Source organism: Rana temporaria, chromosome 2, assembly GCF_905171775.1.
Source record: "Rana temporaria chromosome 2, aRanTem1.1, whole genome shotgun sequence".
Lineage (NCBI taxonomy): Eukaryota > Metazoa > Chordata > Amphibia > Anura > Ranidae > Rana > Rana temporaria.
Genome location: NC_053490.1, coordinates 431604643 through 431630677, shown reverse-complemented (window position 1 = coordinate 431630677; position 26035 = coordinate 431604643). Strand labels below are relative to the sequence as shown.

Here is a 26035-nt window from a genome sequence, read left to right as displayed (position 1 = left end):
CTTTATTAGAGTAGAACGGCTGGTACTGGTACTTTTATAGGCAGTACCAGTGGGGAAGCTAGACATTATTTCACCTGGGCGAAAGGATCAGTTTGGTGCCCCCCCCCCCATGGGACAAGATTAGGCAGAAGTGAGAAACTACCAGGCCATAGCTGTTGAGTCGGCTGTCTGTCCCCTCACCCATGCTCCTCTGTCATCCCCTCCTGCTCCTCTGGTCCTCCCCCTGCTCCTCTGTTCCCCCCAGGGGAACGCTGCAGGGGGGGGGAGAGGAGGTGAGCGATGCGGGGAGGGAGAGGAGGTGAGCGCTGTGGGAAGGGAGCTAGAGAGAAGCGGAGGGGGGCGGCAGTACGCTGTCACTGAAGCCAGCCCACTGAGCCATCAGCCCACCGGGAAACTCCCTGGTCAGTCCATCCCTGGCTGCATATAAATTAACTGATTTCTCTATCTGACCCCCCCCCCCCCAACCACACACACTTACTTCCCCTCTTCCTCCAGCAGGCATTTAGCGGCTGCAGGAGGAAAATGGAGAAATTGGTTTCTCTATGCCTGTGTTTCTCAATCTTTTTCCAGTCAGGGCACCCTTGAAATATACCCCTAGGTAAATGGGGCTGCACTGCAACCACTCCATCCAGTTGCAGCATAGTGATGATTCCTTTAGGGGGTTAAAATAGGCGGCTAGGAGGCAACATACTGCCTCTTTACCAGCTGTCAAATGCCTCCAAAAAGCAATCCGAGCATGGATTGCTTTTCAGAGGAACAGCATTTGTTTTCTAGTAATATAAGCAAGCAGGAAATCAGTTTTGATTGTACACATATAGGGGGTCAGGATTAAAAGCGCATGCATACATACATACATACAGTGGGGATCGAAAGTTTGGGCACCTTAGGTAAAAATTTGTATTAATGTGCATATATATATATATATATATATATATATATATATATATTACACACACACCCACACACACACATTAACATAGCTCTGGTCAGAGTTCCCACAAGACTAAGGATGTTTATTTGTACAGTGGAACCTCGGATTACAAGCATAATCCGTTCCAGGAGAATGCTCGTAATCCAAAGTACTCGCATATCAAAGCGAGTTTCCCTATTGAAGACAATAGAAACGAAAATAAATTTGTTCCGCATTGACTTTAATGGGATGCAATACCACATGCGGCCAGAGGCGCCGGAGAGCCTTTGGAAACGGTCGAAAAGGCCCGAGGACACTTCGGCTGACCTCGGCAAACCTCGGAAACACTTCCTACCCAAGAAGCCGTGCTGTCCTCGGGCCTTTCCGTGCATTTCCGATCGGCTGCGATCAGCGATGTTCGGCTCTGGCGCCCCCCTACCTCAGGCCAAAAGCGGTACTGCACACCACTTTGGCCTGAATCATGCTCGTCTTGTGAGACAACACTTGCAAACCAAGTCACAGTTTTTTAAAATACAGTGCTCGTGTTGCTAAACGCTCGTTAACCGTGTTACTCGCGATCCGAGGTTCCACTGTATAAGTTTTCACTAGTATAAACCTGTAATGACAAACATTAGATTTGGGTGTTAGGGTTGTCCCTGCTGCAGGAGATTCAGAGGTAGGTGAGGTGAGTATGCAAACAAGGGTTTAAAGTGGAGGTTCACCCGGAAATGTTAATTTTTAACATTAGATTGATGCTCATTTTGTCAAGGGGAATCGGGTAGTTTTTTTAAAAACGAAGCAGTACTTACCGTTTTAGAGAGCGATCTTCTCCGCCGCTTCCGGGTATGGGCTGTGGGACTGGGCGTTCCTATTTGATTGACAGTCTTCCGACAGGCTTCTGACGGTCGCATCTATCGCGTCACGCACCGACGTTCGGCTTCTTTCGGCTACTCGTGACGCGATGTATGCGCCTGTCGGAAGCCTGTCGGAAGACTGTAAATGAAATAGGAACGCCCATTCCCGAAGACCATACCCGGAAGCGGCGGAGAAGATCGCTCTCTAAGACGGTAAGTACTGCTTCGATTTTAAAAAAACTACCAGATTCCCCTAGACAAAATGAGCATGAATGTAATGTTAAAAAAAAAAATTCGGGTGAACTCCTGCTTTAAGCTCATAATATGAAGGTTTATGGTTAGGGTTGGAATTACAGGGTTTATCAACTAGGGTTCCCCCAGAGTTTGCTAGGGGTTCCTTGAGCAAGGAGCAATTTTTGCCTCCTAGAGAAGTTCTCACTGACACCAATGATCTTTTTAGCTATCTTTCAAGGGCTAATTCTTCCCAATGACCACAAGTGCAAGGAACATTGGGCCAGATTCACAAAAGGGATACGCAGGCGTATCTGCTGATACGCCGTCGTATCCCTGTTTCTATCTATGCGACTGATTCATAGAATCAGTTACGCATAGATATCCCTAAGATCCGACAGGTGTAATTGTTTTACACTGTCGGATCTTAGGATGCAATACCGCGGCCGCCGCTGGGGGGAGTTCTCGTCGTAAACCAGCGTCGGGTATTCAAATTAGCACTTACGGCGATCCATGAAACTTTTTCCCGTCGGAAAGTCGCCGCAAGTGTTAGTTTGTCGTCGCAAAGATAGGGCTGCTTTTACAAAGTGTAAAATTAGTACACCATGTAAAAGTATACCCATCTTTCCCGCGTCGCTTTCAATTTTTTTTTTACATTTTTTTTTTCCCGGCGCAACTCTTTTTTACCCGTCACAAATTCACAAAACCTCAGCGCATCGTAACTTCGCGCAAAGCACGTCGGGAAATTTGCGTCGGGAGCATGCGCAGTACGTCCGGCGCGGGAGCGCGCCTAATTTAAATGGGACTCGCCCCATTTGAATTGGCCCGCCTTGCGCCGGACGGATTTAGGATACACCGCTGCAAATTTCCAGGTAAGTGCTTTGTGGATCGGGCACTAACTTGGAAAATTTGCGGCGGTGTAACTTAAATCGTTTAAGTTACGTTGCGCCCGGGCTACGTGAATCTGGCCCATTCTTCCCACTGACCATCACACTAATGAATCATAAGATATAATCATTTTCGGCGGGGTTCCCTGAGACTGAAAAGTTTTTTTTAAAGGTTCCTCTTTGTTAAAAAACATTGAGAAAAGCAGGCTTAGAGGGTTGTTTACTTTAAAGCCTCCTACACAAGCACGGTTAAACCGAGCGTGTGTACGAGGCTTTCAGGTTTCTCATCTGGAAATCTGCCCAGAATCTCGACGAGAAAAATAGAGATCCTGCTCTCTATTTTCTCGTCGAGATTCTTGTCGGCTTGTTTCCCGACGAGAAACCCGAGCGTCTGTATACTTACCTGTCGCCGTGGAAACCCACGCATGCTCGAAATGACTTCAACGCATGCGTGGTAGCTTCCACGGCATAGGTAGGGTGAAGTAAGATGGCAGCGACGGCATCGAATGTGATGAACGCATGCTCGTCGTACGTGATGACGTCACCGCGTTCTTGCCTTTCAAAAGAACCGCGGTTCTTTTGAAAGGAGTGTGTGTACACTTGGGCTGCAAGAGATTCTTGCCAAGAATTTTGTCAGGAAAAACTACGTTTTTTTTCCTAACGAGATTCTGGCCCGTGTGTATGAGGCTTTAGGGGTTTGGGGTTAAGCCTCATACACACGGTCGGACTTCAAAAAAACTTTTCCGTGGATTTTTGTTCGAAGAGCATTGGCCATGAACTTGGTTTTTCAGCTCTTTACCGCCACCCTTTGGTCAACTTCTGTACTGTTGTCTGATCTTTTGCATTGGTTCTGAGCATGCTTGTTTGTACTTTGGACTTAAGTCCGATGGATTTCTGTACACACGGCAGAACTTTGCACTAGGGTTGTCCCGATACCACTTTTTTAGGACCAAGTACAAGTACCGATACTTTTTTCAAGTACTCGCCGATACCGAATACCGATACTTTTTTTAAATGTGTCCCCAAATGCAGCCATGTCCCCCCACAAATGCAGCCATGTCCCCCACATATGCAGCCATGTCCCCCCACAGATGCAGCCATGTCCCCCCACAGATGCAGCCATGTCCCCCCCATACCCAGCCATGTCCCCCCATATCCAGCCATGTCCCCCCATATCCAGCCATGTCCCCCCATATCCAGCCATGACCCCCCATATGCAGCCATGTCCCCCCCATATACAGCCATGTCCCCCCCATATCCAGCCATGTCCCCCCCATATGCAGCCATGTCCCCCGCCGCTGCTTGGTTAATACGGGTGGAGAACATTACAGCTTTCATTTGAATAGCTGTAGTCTTTCGCGCCGCGCTGCGTATAGACTCTCCCCCTTGCTCGGGATTGGACAGTTCACCCGAGCAAGGGGTAGTGTCTATACGCGGCGGGAAACACTACAGCTATTCAAATGAAAGCTGTAATGTTCCCTGCCCGTATTAACCAAGCCACGGCGGCAGCGGGGATGCGGCGTAGCGGCGGCGGGGGGGCGGTGCAAGTATTCTATTTCGGTATCGGGGGTATTTGCGGGAGTACAAGTACTCCCGCAAATACTCGGAATCGGTCCCGATAACGATACTAGTATCGGTATCGGGACAACCCTACTTTGCACCATGGGACTTTTGTTGCCGGAAAGTTTGTCTGTTTGCAGAGTGAACGTTTGTCCGATGAAAACCGGAAAAGTTTGTCCGATGAAGCGTAAACGCGGTCTAATTTTTTGAAAACCTGAAGTTTGTTGTCAAAAAGTGTGATCGTGTGTATGGGCCTTTATGGGGAGGGTTTGCGTGAGGTAGGTCTTGGAGTAGAGCATAACGCACTATGCAGAAAGCTAACATCATCAATATCCCTGTTCTGAAAACATGCGTGTCATGCATTACAAAAGTAAATCTTGAAACTACCAGAAAACCCATAACTTAAGCCATAAACGCAGCAATTTAAAAAGGTGATGAAATAGAAGTCAGGGGTAAATTGCCACCAGAACAGGAATAGAGAGGAAATCTTCCAATGGGAACACTTGTTTACATGAAAACTGTCTAAGGCGGGGGTCTCAACCTGGCGGCCCTCCAGCTGTTGCAAAACAACAAGTCCCATCATGCCTCTGGATGGGAATCATGCTTGTAACTGTCAGCCTTGCAAGGCCTCATGGGACTTGTAGTTTCACAACAGCTGGAGGGCCACCAGTTTGAGATCCCTGGTCTAAAGAATATCTCACATTGCAAAGATATCCCCCTACTTCCTGTTGAGTCTAATGCCGTGTACACACGATCATTTTTCGGCATGAAAAAAAAAAACGTTTTTTTAGCATGTCCAAAAAACGAAGTTTTTCCAACTTCATCATTAAAAACGACGTTGCCCACACACCATCGTTTTAGAAAAAAGCGTGGTGACGTACAACACGTACGACGGCACTCTAAAGGGGAAGTTCCATTCGCCTTTGGGCTGCTTTTAGCTGATTCCTTATTAGTAAAAGACGATTCGCACCTTTTTGTCTGTTAGGCCCTGTACACACAATCAGTCCAAATTGATGAAAACGAACTGAAGTTCGGTTTCATCGGTCTGTTGTCCTTCGGTCCAGAAACAGAGAGCTTTAAAATTGGACTGATGGACGCCTGACCAATAGGTCAAAACCGATGGTTAGTACGCAAAAGCATCGGTTCCAAACCCGGGCATGCTCAGAATCAAGTCGACGCATGCTTGGAAGCATTGAACTTCATTTTTCTCAGCACGTCGTGTTTTACGTCACTATGTTGGACTCGATCGGTTTTTGAACTGATGGTGTGTAGGCACATCAGACCATCAGTCAGCTTCATCGGTTAACCGGTGAAACTGAACTTCAGTCCGTTTTCATCAGTTTGGACTGATCGTGCCTTACAGCATGATAATTGTGCTTACTCCATTATAAATGGTAGTTTTACCTGAACGAGCGCTACCGTCTTATAACTTGCTTCTGAGCATGCACAGGTTTAAAACGTTGTTTTAGCCCACACACGATCATTTTTTTACAACCCGAAAAACTACATTTTTTAAAACGACGTTAAAAAATGCAGCATGTTCGGGAAAAAAAATTGTCGTTTTTGAGAAGCCGAAAAACGATGTGAAACACGATCATTTTAAATGACGTTTTTAAAAACGTTGTTTTTTTTTCATGCCGAAAAATTATCGTGTGTACGCGACATAAGGGTCAAGAAGTAAAATCTCCCCATTGAGACAGTAATGGCTAAAAAAAACAAAAAACTTCATTTTAAAAAGTTTGGGCCTTTGATCATTTAACTCCTCTTTAAATTCACATAGTGGATGAAAATTGGGAAAATCTGCATTTCAATCTTTATGCTTCCCCACCCACTTGCTACCTCTGTGAATACAAAAACTTTGAAGCTCTTTGAATGAATGGATATCAGTTGATGAGTCATGGTAAACTGCATGTAAAAAAAATGCTCAATTTGTTTCCCTCTAGTAATTAGGGCTCTTACTAAGCAAGCAACATTAACGATAAAAAAAAAAAAAAAAATGCATTGACTTTATTGCTGGAAGAAGCTCTGAGGTCATTCTGACATCATGGAAAACACAGGAAAGGCAAAAGTACGATGGCAGTGGATATTAACCACTTCACTCTCCCTCCATATCCACAGGACAGGGACTGCAAATGACCCCTCAGAGCTTACGTCAATAGGAAGCTCACAAGCCTTTATGCTATCAAGTTTTGTTTTCTGATAAGACATTCCGTACATTTACATCACATTTACAACAGGTAGGAAATGTATTTTTCCCTTTGTTAAGCTAATGACTCAGCGCTAGACATACAATAAGCTCCGATTTTTCTGCACCTTTGGCTATACTATTGCCCTATACCAGTGCTTCTCAAATAGTGGGGCGCGCCCCCCTGGGGGGCCGCGAGGCTCCGTAAAGGGGGGCTCGTGTGACCTGGCAATTATCCCCCGTTTCCAGCCAGTGGCGGAACTACCGCCATAGCGACCAGGGCCGGCCTGATCGTGAATGATGTGTGCGGGGATGCTGGGGATGCTGATCTGCACGGCACCCCGGCGCTGCAGAGGGGGGTGGGTGGCGCCATCGCGCCCGAAGTGTCTGACACTGTCTGGTCCCCTTGGCATGCACGCCCTCCCTTCCTCCCTCCTCTGCGTCTCAGGTCAGGTGGTCAGGTGGTAGCACGGCGCCGTTGCGTGCATGCTTAAGACATGCAGTTCAAACTCTAACGGCGGGACCAGGACGGGACTGACAGACTGCCGCCTTACACAGTGCGCTGAAGAAAAGTAAAGGTAAGGCTGCCCGTCCCCTCCACCTTATCCAGCAGGCTGAAAGGTGTCATCCCTCCTCCCACCTCACCTGTACTCCAATGAGGGCCAGTTTATGAAAAAAAACGTTAAAAAAAAAAATGTCAAAATTGAGGTGATCAAAAACCAACGCGCAGTTGTCAGCTTAAAGTGGAGGTTCACCTAAAAACCGTATAGAGCAATAACAATTTTATAGACAAAAGATACTATTTACAGTCGCGCGGGGGGGCCCGAAATGTTTTCTTCTTCCTAGGGGGGGCATGACAGAAAATAATTGAGAAGCACTGCCCTATACACACCCTATCGCCAGAACTAGGATTTTATTTTGCACATTATGACTAACAAAGCTAACTTTATTGCAAACATATTCTACTGTTTACCATCCTTTATGCACCAGAAGTACCTTCTCAGATGTCATTATGGTCACCCCCAACCAATTCAGTGGCCACGGTCCCCACATATACACCATTTGAACAGTTAAATCCTTTGCCGCGTACACACGATCATTTTTCGGGTTGTAAAAAATTACGTTTTTTTTTATGTCATTAAAACGATCGTGTGTGGGCTTCAGAGCATTTTTCGGGTTCTGAAAAACGGGCAAAAAAAATTCGAACATGCTCTATTTTTTCACGACGTTTTTTAACGTTGTCGTTTTTCGGGTTGTAAAAAATGATCGTGTGTGGGCTTTAACGACGTGAAATATCCGCGCATGCTCAGAAGCAAGTTATGAGACGGGAGCGCTCGTTCTGGTAAAACTAGCGTTCGTAATGGAGTAAGCACATTCATCACGCTATAACAGACAGAAAAGCGAGAATCGTCTTTTAATAACACAAAATCAGCTAAAGCAGCCCCAAGGGTGGCGCCATCCGAATGGAACTTCCCCTTTATAGTGCCGTCGTATGTGTTGTACGTCACTGCGCTTTGCTAGAGCATTTTTTTTTTCACGATCGTGTGTAGGCAAGGCCGGTTTAAGGTTGAAAGTTGAAAAAAACACTGTTTTTTCTAGAGCCTGAAAAACTTTGTTTTTTACAACCCGAAAAATTATCGTGTGTATGCGCCATTAGCTGCAGGATGGCGTCTGTGACCACTGAAAGGGACGGGGTTTACTTTTTTCTTGCACAAGTGTACTTGTAGGGCAAAGTGGATTTGCAATTCGTAAATAACCCCCACAGTGTTCCATTGTCAAGCCTTTAATCAAATGCTAACAATTTACAATTTATATTGGAAAAACAAATATGTCCATTATTATAACAACAATAACACTGAAAACTGACACTTCTTTGGCATTTATTGATAAATAACAGGTAGCGCAGATTCCAATAACCTTTCTCTCTAGTCCTTAAAGCGGAGCTCCACCCGAATCGCAACATAATCTCAATATTATAGTTGCTCCTAAACATTGCATAAACGGATATTTTTTTAAATAATAAATTTACAGTACCAGATATAATATAGCTCCTTCCGGTCTGCAGCCTTCGGGTTTTTCTCGGGAATTTCCTTGTTTCCTGCACGGCGCAGTGTGTTCTGGGAGCTTGAGTCATAGCTCCCTTGTGATCGCGCGATTCACTAGTAGTCCGTTGTTTCGAATGAGCTGTATTGGTCTATGAGGCTGGGTTAACATCAGGGGCGGTAACGCCTGCCATTGTCACGGCAACAGAGACACTGACGCCGCTGCTCGCTGCTGCGAGCGCGCAACCAGGAAGTCCTTGCTCCCTGATCCCTGTGGGATTCTAATGCCCACACTTAAAATGGCAACGGCGGACCGAAGGGAATATAAGTGTATATTCCAGACAGAAACAGAGTGGCGTGGACATTGGACACGAGAAACGTGAGTTATTTGAAGCCTTGCTATTGGATATTTAACCCCCCCCCCCAAAAAAAAACGTATTTGCATGGGAGATCCGCTTTAAAGCGGAGTTCCACCCAAAAGTAGAACTTCCGCTTTAAGCACTCCTCACCACCTTACATGCCACATTTGGCATGTAATTTTTTTGGGGGGGGGAGTGGGCGCTTCGGTAGGAGTGGGACTTCCTGTCCCACTTCCTCCTTCTGCCCAGGGACCGCCTGGACAACTCCTCCTCTTGCCGTAGGTGGCCCCTCCCTTTAGGCGATCTCCTGGAACATGTGACAGGTCCCAGGAGATCGCCTGTCCACTGCAAGAGAAAGGCATAATGAGCTAGTATGCATCGCATACTAGCTTATTATGTGGCACTTACCTGAGATCGCAGCCCCCGAAGTCCCCCTCCATGTCCCCTTGTATCCTCTTCCTGTTATCGCCTCTCCGGCGCTGTGATTGGCCGGAGCTGCAATGACGTCACTCCCGCGCATGGCTTTGCAGGGAGCCTTTCAATGTTTTTTAGCGTTTTTTTCCAATAGCGTTTATTAGCGTTTTTCAGTGTAGCATTTTTTCCAAAATAAAAAAAACGCTCAGTGTTTTAGCGTTTTGCTTTTTTTAGCGTTTTTTCCTGCCGAAAAACAGCACTTTGAACGCACATTTCGGGCATTCAGAAAAAAGCCAATAAACTCCAAAGCTCATTAACACTTACAAACGCCCATGTGTGCATGGGCACATAGGCCAACATAGAGTTCAGTTTATGGGCTTTTAAAAAAAAAGCCAAAACGCCAACAAACTGCAGTTTATCAGCTTCTGTGTGCATGGAGCATTAGTGTTCTGATGTGAACCCAAAAATTTGCGATTTTCTTTAACTTTCGATGATAACGGTAAACAGGACACAGAGAGGGAGAGCAATAAAAACCGAAAAGTGCTGTAATCCCTCTCCACTCCAAAACTAAAAATAAAGTTTTGGCTTTAGTTATACTTTAACACTCTCACATAAATAAAGAGTAAAATACGGTCTGAAATATTTAACTTTTCTGGAAAAATACCGCTCCAACAATCCTCCAGAACTATTCATGTGTTGAAAGAAGTCTGCATGCTCCTCTTTCCCTTGCTCTTGCTTTTTCCCTTTATTATTTCTTGTTTATGCCTAGGCACTCTAGGACACATCACCTTTCCTCCCACGCGGCTTCACCCCACGCATACCTCCTCCGTTATTATGTCTTAGGAGCACAAGCTATGTTTTTAGTTGACAATGCCTTTGCCTTGTCTCCTGAAGCAGTAAACTTCCTTACCTGCCAATATGTTTTTTGCTTGCATTGTTCTTTGAGACCCATGTAAACTTTTCTAGAAGCTCATTGATATGGGAGGAGGACCACAATCCAATATCAAGCCTCATTCTACAATCCACAACCCAAGGCACGCCCAGGACTCCATCCAAGAGATTGAACAGATCAGCACAGAGGACTTGTAATTGTTGCCCATTTTATTCACATAAGTCACACGTCACAGTGCTGGAGTAGTGTATAACGAAACGTCCCACACTCCGCTTGAGTGCTTTCGTCATATACCGTTTCCTTCCAGTCTGAATATAGATCAGATATTCCAACCACTTGTAACCAAGAACTAGGCAGGACTCGTTTTGGCTGCTGAACATGAATTGTTTACTAAAACACAGGAACACAGGTAACACTCAGGACAACCCCCCCCCCCCTCCCTTGCATTCAGGATGGGTTAGACTGTCCAATCAGCAGGAAGAGCTGTGAAAATGTGGAATAGACTCCCTCCAGAGGTTGTTCTGGCCAGCTCGGTAGATTGCTGTAAAAAAGGCCTGGATTCTTTCCTAAACGTACATAATATAAATGGGTACTAACATTTATAGGTAAAGTTGATCCAGGGAAAATCCGATTGCCTCTCTGGAATCAGGAAGGAATTTTTTCCCCTGCTGTAGCAAATTGGATCATGCTCTGCTGGGGTTTTTCGCCTTCCTCTAGATCAGGGGTGTCAAACTCAATTTCATCGTGGGCCGCATCAGCATGATTGTTCTCAAAAGGGCTGGTTGTATCTGTAAGATTAGATGTCCAGCGCATCCCCTCCCCTTTACATTAGATGTCAAGGGCCACCCCACCATCAGAAGTTGAGCCCCCCACTTTCCCTTACATCACAGTGCACCCCCCTTTCCTTATGCTGCTGCTGGGAAGAAGCTGGATGCATTGCTTGAAAGCAGAAAGTAGGGGTCTGGAGGAGAAACAGAGGAGGGCTGGAGCTCTCCTGCAGCTACAGGAGAGGTGCGAGGGCCACATGAAATGGCCTGGAGGGCCGAATTCGGCCCACGGCCTTGTGTTTGACACCTGTGCTCTAGATCAACTGTGGGTGTATGATTGGGTATATGGGATTGTATATTTTTTATTTTATTTTTATGGTTGAACTGGATGGACTTTTTTTTTTTTCAACCTGACCAATGCCGTGTACACACGGTCGGAATTTCCGATGGAAAAAGTCAGACGGAATTTTTTCATTGGATATTTCGACCGTGTGTATGCCCCATCTGACTTTTCCCGTTGGAAATTCTGACGGACTTAGAAAGAGAACATGTTCTCTTTTTTTCCGAAAATTCTGTTCGTCTGTATGGAATTCCGACGGAGAAAAAAACACGCATGCTCGGAAACAATTCAACGCATGCTCGGAAGCATTGAACTTCATTATTCTAGGCTCGTCGTAGTGTTATACGTCACAGCGTTTGACGGTCGGAATTTGGTGTGTCAGTGTGTATGCAAGGCAGCTTGAGCGGAATTCTGTCGGAGAAACCCGTCGGAGTTTATTCCAACGGGGAATCTGATCGTGTGTACGGGGCATAACCCTGTAACACCATCTGTCTACAGAGCTTGCCCAGGTTGCCATATTGAGAGTTAAAGACAATTACAACACTGTAGATTAAAAACGAAAGGTAATTTTTGATAACATTCAATTACAATATGACTTTTGTAGCGGTTGTATATTCTATATTCATTTTTTTTCCTTTGCTTTTTTTCCCCCCATGAAAGTGGGGTTACCCTTTAATCAGCTCTGTATTACATTGTAAAAGGTAGGAGTCTAAAGTGATTGTCACTGCAACAGCCCATGCAAATTAATGACAAACAGGGCACACGGCAATTTAATTAGCAGCCTGTACCAGTTTGTTGAATGTACTGGTCACGTGCGGAGAGAAGCTGTGCAGCCCTTCTCCAGTGTATTCCAGAAGAGTAATTAAAATATCTTGCAATGAATCTTACATGACAGGTACAATAATAATGGAACCCTACTGCATAATATCAAACATAACAACAGGCTGGCTATACCTAAGTATTGTCAGTCAAAACCCAGCCAGCTAGGCTAAGGGTATTAAAGATTGCAGGGTCTACAAAGAATGTGCCGCGCATGCAAATCGCTATGGCTTAATTGGCATGCAAATCGCTATGGCTTAATTGGCATACAGAGCGAGTGGGAGTGTGTGTTTATTAACTGCTGTATGTAGGCACTAGGCATTGTTTTATTAAATGTCGGGGTTGATACACCAGCAAACGCTGCTTATGGCTGCGTGGACCATAAGGAGGTGCGTTCACCAGAGCAAGGAGAAGTTGGAGACACAATGGGGGAAAAAAGAAAAACGGGCCGTAGCAAGCAGCAGACGATACATACAGCACTGTATTTACTGTCACAGAGGCTGTGCTGGGTAATCACTGAAACATGCATGCAAACACTGTGCTGTCATTTCACAGGGAGAGCAGCTATGTGCGCTGTGCAGATGGCAGGAACATATAGAGGATAGTATGCAGATTGTTTTACTAAGGGATTAGCACTGCATTTGGCAAGAACACAGTGGCTTCTAAATTATTTGAGGCCATGTCCCTACTTCGCATCCAGCGCCGGGGTTTTAGCTGTGCTGCTATTACTTCTCTCTGCTCGGGTGAGCCATTGAAGTGAACGCCTGGCTTGGATTGTACATTACGTGCAAAAGTTTGCATCAGCATGGCGAGAAGTAAAGCCTAGCAAATGCAGAAGCATCTCCTGGGCCACTGGACTCATTACACCCTTTCCTACTTGAGGTTAAAGGGGGTGTTGGGCAGGCTAGACCATGGCTTTTGGAGCAGGCACTGGCACACAGTAAGCGCAGGCACAATATGAGTCCAAGGCAGTGCATGACATCTCCTGAACTATCTCTATTATTTATATCCGACAGGTGTATGGCTCTGCCTGAGCATACATTGACACTGGGGCTGTGAAAGATAAGAGAGCAGCTATGTCCACATCTTCCTTCACCTCTGCTGCCCATTCAGAGAAGCCTTTGTATTTCATGAATGAGTTCACATAATACAGGGGCTTCTGTGATTGGGCAGGCATAGCAGCTGCACGGTCTCTAATGTGGAAGATGCTTAGACCTGAAGCAACGAGGGTTGACAGTTGATAGCTGTCTTCCAGGAGTGCAATGAAACTGTGAGATATAAATAACGGAGATAAGCCCAGGAGATATCATGCACTTCCTTGGACTTGAAGTGGGTTGTAAAGGTTTGTTTTTTTATTTTCTAAATAGGTTCCTTTAAGCTAGTGCATTGTTGGTTCACTTACCTTTTCCTTCAATTTCCCTTCTAAATTTTTTTTTTCTTTTCTCACTTCCTGTTCCACTTCCTCCTCAGTAAGCTGTTCTGGCTGACTAACCCCCAGCCAGAACGGCTCTGATGATGGGGGCAAGCTTACTGAGGAGAAACAGGAAGTGAGAAATTGAGACAAAGAAAAAAAACACTTAGAAGAGAAATCGAAGGAAAATGTAACCAACAATGCACTAGCTTAATGGAACTTATTTAGAAAATAAAAAACAAACCTTTACAACCTTTTTGTTCTTTTCTGGATATCGGATTGAGATTGTTTTTGCTTCTTTGTAACTTTGAAAAGGATAAAGATAAAAAAAAAAAAAAAAGGAAGTGCATGAACTTCTATTTGGCAGATTGGGCCCCATCGACTTCAGTGGGAACGCCTGAAAATTTGCGACATGAGTGTTTTTTTCCCCAAGTGTTTTCTGCTCAAATAGCAGCCCTCCACCTCTAATCTCCTCCACCTCTCCTCCCCCTAGTGCTTTCTATTGGCTAAACAAAAACCACCTGAAGCTGTAAAACGCTTGTAATACACTTCTAAAAACCATCAAATGTATAAAAGACGCTCTGCTCTGCTCACGTGTAAATGCAGACCCTTATTACCTGTCCAGCGCGCCGGCAATGTCGGCAGCCGAAGCTGAGCAATTGCTCATCTCGCGGCTTCCCCCACTGCCATCCTCTGTGAGGGAATCAGGAAGTGAAGCGTTGCGGATTTACTGCCCGGTTCCCTAATGCGCATGTGTGAGCGGCCCATCCTCACCGGTCCCCTCTGTCTCCTAGGACCAGTGGAGTCTATTCCCGGAAGTGGGTACAAATACCTGTATTATACAGGTATCTGCACCCCCCCGAAAGGTGCCAAGTGTGACACCGGAGGGGGTTCGGAAAAGCGGAGGTTCACTTTTTGTGTGGACCTCCGCTTTAACCTCTTCCCTGTCAGTGTCATTAGTACAATTACAGGGCATATTATTTAGCACTGATCACTGTATTGGTGTCACTAGTCCCCAAAAAAGTGTCACTTTTCCAACCGCAGTGTCGCAGTCCCGCTATAAGTCGCTGATCCCCGCCATTACTAGTAAAAATAAATAAGTAAAAATTCCATAAAAATATCCCATATTTGTAGACGCTATAAATTTTGCACTTATTGAGATCTTTTCCCCCCAAAAATATGTAGCAGAATATATTAGCGTAAATTGAAGAAGACGAAATTAGTTTTTTTTATAGCGGAATGTGAAAAATATTGTTTTTTTTTTCACAATTGTCCGTCTTTTTTTGTTTATAGTGCAAAAAAATAAAACCACAGGGGTGATCAAATACCACCAAAAGAAAGCTCTATTTGTGGGGGGGGGGGGGGGGGGGACGGAACATTTTATTTGTGTACCACGTTGCACAACCACGCATTTGTCAGTTAAAATAATGCAGTGCCATATCGCAAAAAAAATGGCCTGGTCATGAAAAGGGGGTAAACCTTCTGGAGCTGAAGAGGTTAAAGATAGCTCTCAGTCCCTACTATTAATAGGTAGCTGGTAGGCTTTATCCAGTTATATTGTACCCAGCAAACTCTGTAGGCTACAAAATACCTCCCCCCATGATGGAGAGATGAGGGCAAGGGAGATGTTCTGTAGTCCTGGCCTAGGGTGACAATGTTGCTCTTTTATAAATACAGTACAGTGAGTGAGCATTGCAGAGAAGAAGTGTTCCTGGAGGATCACCAAGTTAAAATGAAGGAAAAAAAAATGTTCTTAGGTTTAACTTTTCAGCACTTTAATGTGGTCTAGGTATGTTTGTTGCACATGATTTGATGATGGAAGTCAGCAGAGCTTCCCCTCATTTACTAAGCTCTGGAGCAACTGTACTTGCAAAAGTGCACAAACTATTTTTTCTTTTAGTAAATCAAGCCCATGGCACCCAGATTTCAGTGCATCAAAGTCAGATTAATGAAAGTTGAATTATAGCCAGTCACTACAGATTACTGTTTTCTTTGCATATTCCATCTTGATTTAGTGGGAAAAAAAACAGCAGTGTGTGGCAAGTATTAAGGTTCATACCGATGTACTATGCGGTTTTGGTTGCGGATCAATTTAATCATGCCCCGTACACACGACCAGTTTTCCCGTCGGAAAAAAAAACAATGGTTTTCCCAGACGGAATTCCTCTCAAGCCTGCCTTGCATACATGGGCGTCCGCTGAAATTTTTTCAGGGAGGGGCGCTTTGGCAGCGGCGATACACAGTCGCATTTAACCCTTTCTTCAAACGCTAGTGGGGATTAAACGTGCCCCACTAGCGGCCGAACAGCGCAGCTAAAACGATGGTAAAGTGTCACTTTACCAATAACGCGGCCAGCTGGCAGTTTGAAATGGCTCTTGAGATAATTCATCTTCACTCCATGCCCATATAAATATAGCCTAGAGAATGTACAGACCCCCCTTCAGCACAGATGGACCTCCTCTTCAGCACAGACCCCCCCTTCAGTACAGACCCCCCATTCAGCACAAACCCCCCTTCAGCACAGATGGACCCCCCTCCCCACATCCCATTCAGTACCTCAGATCAGCCATCACCACGGCACAGGCACAGCAGGTTCCCTTCCCCTGTGTACACATAAACACTGGAGGTGGGGTGGCTTCACTTTGCTCTCTGTGCCTATGTGACATCCAGCCCGGGACCGCTCAGACAGCCCGCAGCCGCAAAACTCTTCAACACCTTCTCAATTTTCCAGGGGGGGTCAACTGCCCCCCCTTGCCCTATGGAGCGGACTCCCATGCTTGCATACACACGGTCACACAAAAGTCCGGTGAACTTTTGACTGCCAAGAACGAGGTGATGTAAAAGACTACGACGAGCCAAAAAAATGAAGTTCTATGCTTCCGAGCATGCGTCGAATTGTTTCCGAGCATGCGTGTTTTTTTTCCCCGTCGGAAAAGCATACAGACGAACGGTAGGATTTTTTCCTGAAGGGTTCTTATTTATCCAAGCTAGTAGTAGTTAGCACATTCAACTGGACTTCTTCTATAATGTTTTGGGGTTTATACTCTGAATCTGGTGTAGGTATCTACGAAATGTCCTCAATATTACAAAACAAGTGTAGCTGAATGAGACCTATTACTACTACTAGATATACCATAGTTACATAATTTGCCTGGTTGGAAAAAGATCATTTAGTTCAACCAATAAAATGTACAGTCTAGAGCTGCACAATTCTGGCCAAAATGAGAATCACGATTTTTTGGCTTAGAATAAAAATCACGATTCTCGTGGTGTAAAATCTTTCACATTATACAAAATAAAAATTTGGGCTAACTTTACTGGTTAGTTTTTTTTTTTATTCATTTATTTTTTCAAGTCTTTTTTCCCCAAAAAAAATTCATTTGAAAAGATCGCTGCGCAAATACATAAAATATTGCAACAACCACCATTTTATTCTCTACTAACAATTTTATATATATATAATGTTTGGGTGTTTTAAGTAGTTTTCTAGCAAAAAAAAATATTTTAACTTGAAAACAACAAATGTCAGAAAAAGGTTTAGTGTTTAACCACTTCCCGCCCGGTCAATAGCAAATTGACGTCCAGGAAATGCTTCTGTTATTCTGACTGGACATCTACTGAGGGCGCGGATTGCTGCGATCGCGGCGTGTCAGCCTGGAACGCCGCATCTCCGATCGTGATAAGAAGCCTCTTACCACGTGATCAGCTGTGACCAATTACAGCTGATCATCGCGTGAACCAAGAAGTGCCGAAAAAGGTAATTTCTCAGTTCACGCTGGCAGGGAGAGCTGATCGGCAGCTCTCCCTGTCAGAGGGGGTCTGTGCTGATAATCAGCACATGGATTATCAGCATAGCCCCCTCTAATGTACCAATCACCTGCCAACCAGTGCCCCCATAATAATGTATGCTAGTGCCCACCACAGTGCCAACCACTGCCGACCACATTGCCAATCACTGCCCACCAGTAACACCTGTCAGTACCTCATCATCAGTGCTGCCCATCAGTGCCACCTGTCAGTGCCCATCAAAACCGCCTGTCAGTGCCACCTGTCAGTGCTGCATATCAGTACCACCTATTGGTGCCCGTCATTGCTGCATATCAGTGCTGCATATCATAGCCCATCAATTCTACATATCAGTGCTGCCTCATCAGTGAAGGGGAAAACAAAATTGTATGACAGAAACTAAAAAAAAAAAATTTCAAATTTGTCTTATTTTTTCGTTTGTTTAGCAAAAAATAAAAACCGCAGAGGTGATCAAATACCACCAAAAGAAAGCTCTATATGTGGGAAGAAAACAATATAAAAGTTGTTTGGGTAAAGTGTTGCATGACCGCGCAATTGTCATTCAAAGTGCGACAGTGCTGAAAGCTGAAAATTGTCCTGAGCAGGAAGGGGCGTAAGTGCCTGGTATTGAAGGGGTTAAGATACTTTCCTAATTTACATACAGAAGTCTATTCCTTTGATGTAAAAGACAAATTGTTACAATGTTTAGACTTAAAGCGGTGGTTCACCCATAAAAACGACTTCCCCCTATTACACTGCCCCCCCGCATTACAATACGAATATGCGAGTCCCGCGGGAGTGGGCGTTCCTACCATGGCGGTGATTGACGTTTTGACTAAAAAACGAGCTCCCCCCGTCGCGTAAGCAGCGTCACGATTGGCGGAAGGAGCCGAACGGCGAGTCGGCGCTATACTGCACCTGCGCATCGCAGTTCGGCTCCTTTCGCCAGTCGTGACGCGGCTTACGCGACGGGGGGGAGCTCATTTTTTAGTCAAAACGTCAATCACCGCCATGGTAGGAACGCCCACTCCCGCGGGACTCGCAACCCGGAGGACACGGGTGAATAGCTGTACCCAGGTATGTACAGCAGCCAAAAAAAAATTAATGGCATATTCGTATTGTAATGCGGGGGGGCAGTGTAATAGGGGGAAGTCGTTTTTATGGGTGAACCACCACTTTAATGTTCCACTGATAAAGAATGTTCTCATACTTGGCAGAATGCCCGGATATTTTCTTCCTTTCTTTTGATGGCTGAGAGCAGAGAGAACTCTCTGCATAAAAATAAAAAATAAAAATCGGGAAATACTTTGTCAAGATTGCAACTGGGAAAAAATCACGATAACGATTAATCGTGCAGCTCTAGCACAGTCCTATATAAACAATCCTGTACCCTCCAGAAAAAGGCAAAAAAACATGACCTGGAGAAATGAGAACCCTCACAACCATACTGCCCATCATGTTGGGGTGTATTCTCTGAAACAGATACAGGAACCTACAAAACATCTTTAACATTTCATTTTTATATATCTTTATATGTACTAGCTATGCCATGACCTGGATAAATGAGGACCTTTAGGCTCCATTCACACTCCAAAGTTGGGCAATTTTTGAGTGTGACTTTGATGAGACTTTCCACTCTCTGGCGCAAGAAAGTCGTGCAGGAAGCTTTTCTAAGTTGCATAGATTGGAACAGGTGCCAATGAAATGGTCTGCGACTTGTCAGGCGACTGTATGTGCCCAAAGTCGCATGACAAGTCACGCCTTACAGCAGGGCTCGACAAATCCCGGGCGCCAGGTCGCCATGGCGACTAGAAATAGGGTCCTGGCGACTTGGCTTGTGTGAGCTGGTGCCATCTGGTGGTGAGCCTTTGGTATTACAAGTTATTACCACCAGATGTGTAAGCTGGCGCCATCTGGTGGTGGCCGTTGGTATTACAAGTTAAGCATTACAAGTTAAACGGCAATTCTAATGTAATTTTTCACTATTTTCACTGCCATCTTCTTCCCTCTAATTAGAACCCCCAAACATTATATATATTTTTTATCCTAACACCCTAGAGAATAAAATGGCGATCGTTGCAATACTTTCTGTCACGCCGTATTTGCGCAGCGGTCTTACAAGTGCACTTTTTTGGGAAAAAATTACATTTTTTAATTAAATAAGACAACAGTAAAGTTATCCCCATTTTTTTAAATATTATGAAAGATAATGTTACGCCGAGTAAATTCATACCCAACATGTCACGCTTCAAAATTGCGTCCGCTCGTGGATTGCCGACAAACTTTTACCCTTTAAAATCTTCATAGGCGACGTTTAAAAAAATCTACAGGTTGCATGTTTTGAGTTACAGAGGAGGTCTAGGGCTAGAATTATTGCTCTCGCTCTACCAATTGCGGTGATTCCTCACATGTGTGGTTTGAACACCGTTTACATATGCGGGCGCTGCTCAAGTATGTGTTCGCTTCTGCGCGCAAGCTCGTCGGGACGGGGCGCGTTTTCTGGCTCCGAACTTTTTTAGCTGGCTCCTAGATTCTAAGCAAATTTGTCAAACCCTGCCTTACAGGCATAGTGGCATTGATTTTGGGGGTATATACCTTGAAACTAGTGCAGGAACCTACAAAATGTCTTCAGCATTGAAGAACAGATCCAGTTGAAATGTAACCAACTAGTATGATATACATCATGACCTGGATACATGAGAACCTTCACAGACATATTATTATCATTTTGGGGTTTATACCCTGAAACTGGTACAGGAACCTAAGAAACATCCTCAACATTACAGAACAAGTCCAGTTCAATGCAACCAACCAGCTAGTGTATGCCATGACCCTGGATAAGGGAGAACCTTCACAGACATACTGCCAATGATTTGGGGGCGTATACCCTGGAACTAGTGCAGGAACCTACAAAATGTCTTCAACATTACAGAACAAGTCCAGTTGAAATGTAACTACTACTATATATACCATGACCTGGATACATGAGACATACTGTCCATCATTTTGGGTTGTATGTGCAGAAAAACCTATGAGATGTATTCAACATTACAGAACAAGCCCAGCTGAATGTACCCAACTACTACTGGATATCAGTGGCGGTGCGTCCATAGTGGGCACAGGAGCGCCGCCCCCTCTCTCCTGCACCCATCATCAACAATACGTTGATTCATGCATTGCATGAATCTATGTATTGTCGCCGATGCCGCCTACTATTCAGGTGTCCGGCCCCCTGTTGAGCGCCGGCCATCTGAATAACAGCAGCGGGCGTGTTTTGGAAGTGCCTGATTAGAGCCATCGCCTGTGGGCTCTAATCGGCTTCCAAATGGTTAAACAGAGGGCGCACAGGCTGTGCGTTCCCTGTTTAAACCAATCTGTGTTAGGGAATCTCTTCCCCAACACTGCCCCGCCTCTCAGCCAATCAGGTGCACCAGGTCTGGTTACCGGTCACCTGATTGGCTGAAGCGACATCGAGGACGGGAGAAGACAAGACATTGAGGGAGCGGAGGGAGCATGGAGGAGGACGGCGCTGACCCGAGGAAGGTAAGTGCCGGACTGGGGGCAAACTGGCTGTATTTGGGGGAGACAAACTGGCTGCATTTGGGGGGGGGGGACAAACTGGCTGCATTTGGGGGGGACAAACTGGCTGCATTTGGGGGGGGGACAAACTGGCTGCATTTGGGGGGGGACAAACTGGCTGCATTTGGGGGGGGGACAAACTGGCTGCATTTGGGGGGGGGGAACAAACTGGCTGCATTTGGGGGGGACAAACTGGCTGCATTTGAGAGGGAAAACTGGCTGCATTTGAGGGGGCAAACTGGCTGAATTTGAGAGGGAAAACTGGCTGAATTTGAGGGGACAAACTGGCTGCATTTGAGAGGGAAAACTGGCTGCATTTGAGGGGACAAACTGGCTGAATTTGAGAGGGAAAACTGGCTGAATTTGAGGGGACAAACTGGCTGAATTTGAGAGGGAAAACTGGCTGAATTTGAGGGGACAAACTGGCTGCATTTGAGAGGGAAAACTGGCTGCATTTGAGGGGACAAACTGGCTGAATTTGAGGGGACAAACTGGCTGAATTTGAGGGGACCAACTGGCTGCATTTGGGAGGGAAAACTGGCTGCATTTGAGGGGACAAACTGGCTGCATTTGAGGGGGCAAACTGGCTGCATTTGAGGGGGCAAACTGTCTGCGTCTAATGGGCACAGTGGCGGCAATTGATGTTTTTTGTTTTTTTTCGTTTGTTTGCGCCCCCCCAAAAATTTTGAGCACCAGTCGCCACTGCTAGATATTGTATTCAGCCTTTGTCAACCAGGTCTCTGTGGAAGCCGGAGATTTCTCCAGAGGTTGTTAGGGGTTCCTTGAGGAGAAAGCAGTGGCAGATTGATATCCTGCCTCCACAGACCACCAATTTGAAGGGGGGGGGGGGTCCCTACAACTTTTAGGCCTCATGTACACCGCTGTGATTTTAGGAGCTTTTGGTGTGTTTTTTTTTGGGAAAGCCCCTGAACTCAACTCAATAAAAGCCTATGTCCATGTACACACAGGCTTTTATCAGAGCTTAGGAGCAGCTCCCTCTCCTCAACGCAGAGGAATTGCATTCAGGAGAGGAAGGTTCTGGTCATATCTATATATATATGGCGCATAATTTTTTTTTCACCCGCGTACAAGAGGCCAGTGCTATACCCGTTACAATCTGACCGTACGATCCACCAAAGCGATGTCATATTCTACATCTGAAGGCGATCGTACGATCAGATTGTCCCGTGTCGCGGGGGGCTCAGTATTCTCCATTGGAATGGAGCGGAGATATTCAGGTCACTTGTTCCAGTCTTCCCAGCAATCACATCTGGGTAGGCGAGCAGGGAGACCGCGGGGAGACCTCGGGAAACACATCACATAATTGCAATCTTTTTTTGTTTGTTTTTTTTATAAGCAACAGGCATCTGTTCTGCAATGATGGGCTATGTACACCCTGCACTGCCACCACAATGGCAGAGGTGCCCATCACATGATGCCTGGAGCTGGGTGTACCATGGACAGGTGATCGCTCCTATCCGGAGTACAGGGGGTTAATCAGCCAGCTGGTGGAGGGAGGAGGAGGGGGGGGGGGTGAACCCTTCCTGTGCCCGATGCCCCCCAGCACTGACAGCTCACCCGGAGGGGCTCATCCACAGATCACACTGGAGGCATCACCTACACCCACAGCTGGCTGCCCCCCGGAACATCATCAACCACCCACCGACCTCCCTGTGCAACAAGTCTACTCACAGCACGGAGCTCCCGGGTGCGATCCTTCATCCTGACCCCCGGACCGGTGATGTGTTCTTCCCGGAACAAAGACTGACAGCTGCCTCTTCACTGCACTTCACGGCTGTCACTGATCGCCGGACATAGACGGTGCGAGCATCCTACAGAGACAGCCCGATCGTCCGATCTCTTCCAGCCACCGATCACACTCTCTACATAATAATGGAGAAGTGGGAGAGGAGTTATATCAGCTGCATGGTGTCCCCTCCACAGATCTCTCCTCTCCAGCACAAAGCCGACTCCTCTCCGCAATCACATCCCGTCTGATGCCCTCCTCGCTGTCTTCTCCCTTTCTGGATCACATCCTCCCCTCTCATCCGGGCATTGTGGGAGGGGGGCGGGGCCTACACCACCCGGCTGTCCTATCATGTGTGAAGGAAGGATGGGACTGCGGGGAGGGAGCTGTCCGTGGTACCTGATCGCCCACCGACACGGCTTCTTCCTATCCTGTGTACAGGAGGAGTACATGGATCCTTCTCATCATTACTACATGGCTGCCATCACCCAGTACACAGCCAGCTCATCATCAGCTACACTCACTGTCCAAGGGCCCCATACTAATCTTACATTGCATCATACTTGCCAACTGTCCCGAATATACCGGGACAGTCCCGCTTTTTACTAAGCTGTCCCAGGATGGCAGCGTCCCAGAATCTGTATTGTGCCCTGCTGATATCAATATGTGCCCTCCTGATCCCAATATTGTGCCCTCCCGATCCCAATATTGTGCCCTCCTGATCCTGGTATTCTCTCCTGATCCCCGTATTGTTCCCTCCTGATCCCAATATTGTGCCCTCCTGATCCTGGTATTCTCTCCTGATCCCCGTATTGTTCCCTCCTGATCCCCGTATTGTTCCCTCCTGATCCCAGTCTTGTGCCCTCCTGATCCCAATATTGTGCCCTCCCGATCCCAATATTGTGCCCTCCTGATTTTGGTATTGTTCTCTCCTGATCCCCGTATTGTGCCCTCCTGAGCCCAATATTGTGCCCTCCTGATTCTGGTATTGTTCTCTCCTGATTCTGGTATTGTTCTCTCCTGATCCCCGTATTGTGCCCTCCTGATCCCAATATTGTGTCCTCCTGATCGGCTATTGTGCCCTCCTGATTCCGGTATTGTGCCCTCCTGATTCCGGTATATACTCCCTCCTGATCCCGGTATTGTTCTCTACTGATCCCAGTATTGTGTCCACCTGATCCCAGTATTGTTCCGTCCTGTTTCCAGTATTGTTCTGTCCTGATCCCAGTATTGTGTCCTCCTGATCCCGGTATTGTGTCCTTCTGATATGCTGCACTGATGGGCACTAACAGGCTGTACTGTTGACCACTGATGAGGCTACACTGATGGCCACTGACGAGGTGGCACTGATAAGCTGCACTGATAAGGCAGCACTGATGGGCACTGATATCCTGCACTGATGGGCACTAAAAGGGTGCACTGGTGGCCCCTGGTGAGGCGGCACTGATATGCTGCATTGATAGGCACTGATGGAGCTGCACTGATGGGCACTGGTGAGGCTGCACTGACAGCATGGGTTTTAAACAGGAAGGGGTGTGGCCTTGACAGGAAGGGGTAGTTCATATTTAAATTAGCGGGTGCACGAGTTTAGTCAGGCCTAGGGCAGCACAAAACCTAAATACATCACTGGTGAGGGTCACACACATACTCCCAACTTTTTGAGATGGGAACGAAGGACACCTATTAAAAAAAGAATGTAGGCATAGGACTCACCCCCTGCCATGCCCCCTTACCTGCTTCCTGCCCATGCCATTGTAAAATGATGGTGGGTGGGAACCCCTTTGTTTTGGGAAGGCGTTGTATGACGTCCTCCCGGGAACCCGCCTTGTGCGGTCTCTGCGGGCCACACTCCAAGGCGATCTGAAACTTGCTGTGTCCAACCGACACAGCAGATGACTGATCAGTGTACCGGCCCGATGCCAGTACCATGTGGTCTCTGTGACCAATCACAGCAGATCACATGACAGTTGTAAACAATGAATGGCTTTCATTCATGCCATTCATTGTATACAATTGTGTTGCTAGCCGTGATTAGTTACTGGGATCAGGAGGACACAATATTGGGATCAGGAGGACACAATAATGGGATCAGGAGGACACAATACTGGGATCAGGAGGACACAATACTGGGATCAGAAGGACACAATACTGGGATCAGGAGGACACAATAATGGGATCAGGAGGACACAATACTGGGATCAGGAGGACACAATACTGGGATCAGGAGGACACAATACTGGGATCAGAAGGACACAATACTGGGATCAGGAGGACACAATACTGGCAGTGGCGATGCGTCCATAGAGGGCGCAGGAGCGCCGCCCCCTCTCTCTCCTGCACCGCCACTGAATACAATAAATAGATTAATGCATTGCGGCGGTCGGCAAGTGGTTAAAAAATAAATGATAGCTGTGTCCGCATGCAGTGTGGACCACACCTCCCTTAGTACACCACTGATTATTAGAACCAGAGCCTTCGCTAAGTGGAAGAGTGGGTTTGATAATAAAGTTGGCAGTGCCTCCACCCAGGACAGGGCCTCTGTGAACGTGACGGGAAATTAACCAGTAATCCAATCAAAATAATTGGAAGCGGAGGAACTACCGCCATATTCTAAGAGCTACATTAACACTTGGAAAGATATCAGCAAGCCCCTTATCATGAATAAAACGGCCTGTTGGGATGGAGTGAGACATGGCCGGAGCTTGGCAAAGGCTGGAACCTGCACAATTTCCTCAACAAACACGGCACTGAAGTCTCGAGGGAAAGCTTTGATCATTTTTTTAGCCTCAGTTTTCATTTCTGCATCGGAAACTACATAAGTTGACCAGTGGCGGTTGGTGCTCAAAATTTTTGGGGGGCGCAAAGGAAAAAAAATTGCAGCCTTACTGTGCCCATCAAATGCAGCCACTGGTGCCATCAATTGTCACCACTGTGCCATGCCATCAAACGCAGCCACTGTGCCATCAATTCGCACCACTGTGCCATGCCATCAAACGCAGCCACTGTGCCATGCCATCAAACACAGCTACTGTGCCATCAATTGTCACAACTGTGCCCTTTAATTGTCACCGCTGTGCCCTTTAATTGTCACCGCTGTGCCCTTTAATTGTCGCCGCTGTGCCCTTTAATTGTCCCCACTGTGCCCATTGTTCCCACTGTTTAATTGTTCCTCCGTTAATCCCCGCTGAGCTGTCGGCGGACAGGGGGGTCCCCGCACACTGTGCAGAGAGCGCCCTGTCTTTCTCCGCTCTC

The 26035-nt window shown here is 46.4% G+C and overlaps 1 protein-coding gene across 2 annotated transcripts in view; it reads right to left on the bottom strand.

Annotated features, from left to right (window-relative positions):
• STX1A (syntaxin 1A) overlaps positions 1-23076 on the bottom strand; it is a 195784-nt gene extending 172708 nt beyond the window's left edge. The window contains exon 1 of one of the 2 annotated variants that reach the window (XM_040338316.1): positions 22729-23076. In XM_040338316.1, coding sequence (XP_040194250.1) covers positions 22729-22758 — 30 coding nt within the window. In that variant the 5' untranslated portion in view covers positions 22759-23076. The remainder of the gene's footprint in view (positions 1-22728) is intronic. The other variant, XM_040338315.1, reaches the window with a different exon arrangement.
• Between the last annotated feature and the right edge of the window lie 2959 nt (positions 23077-26035).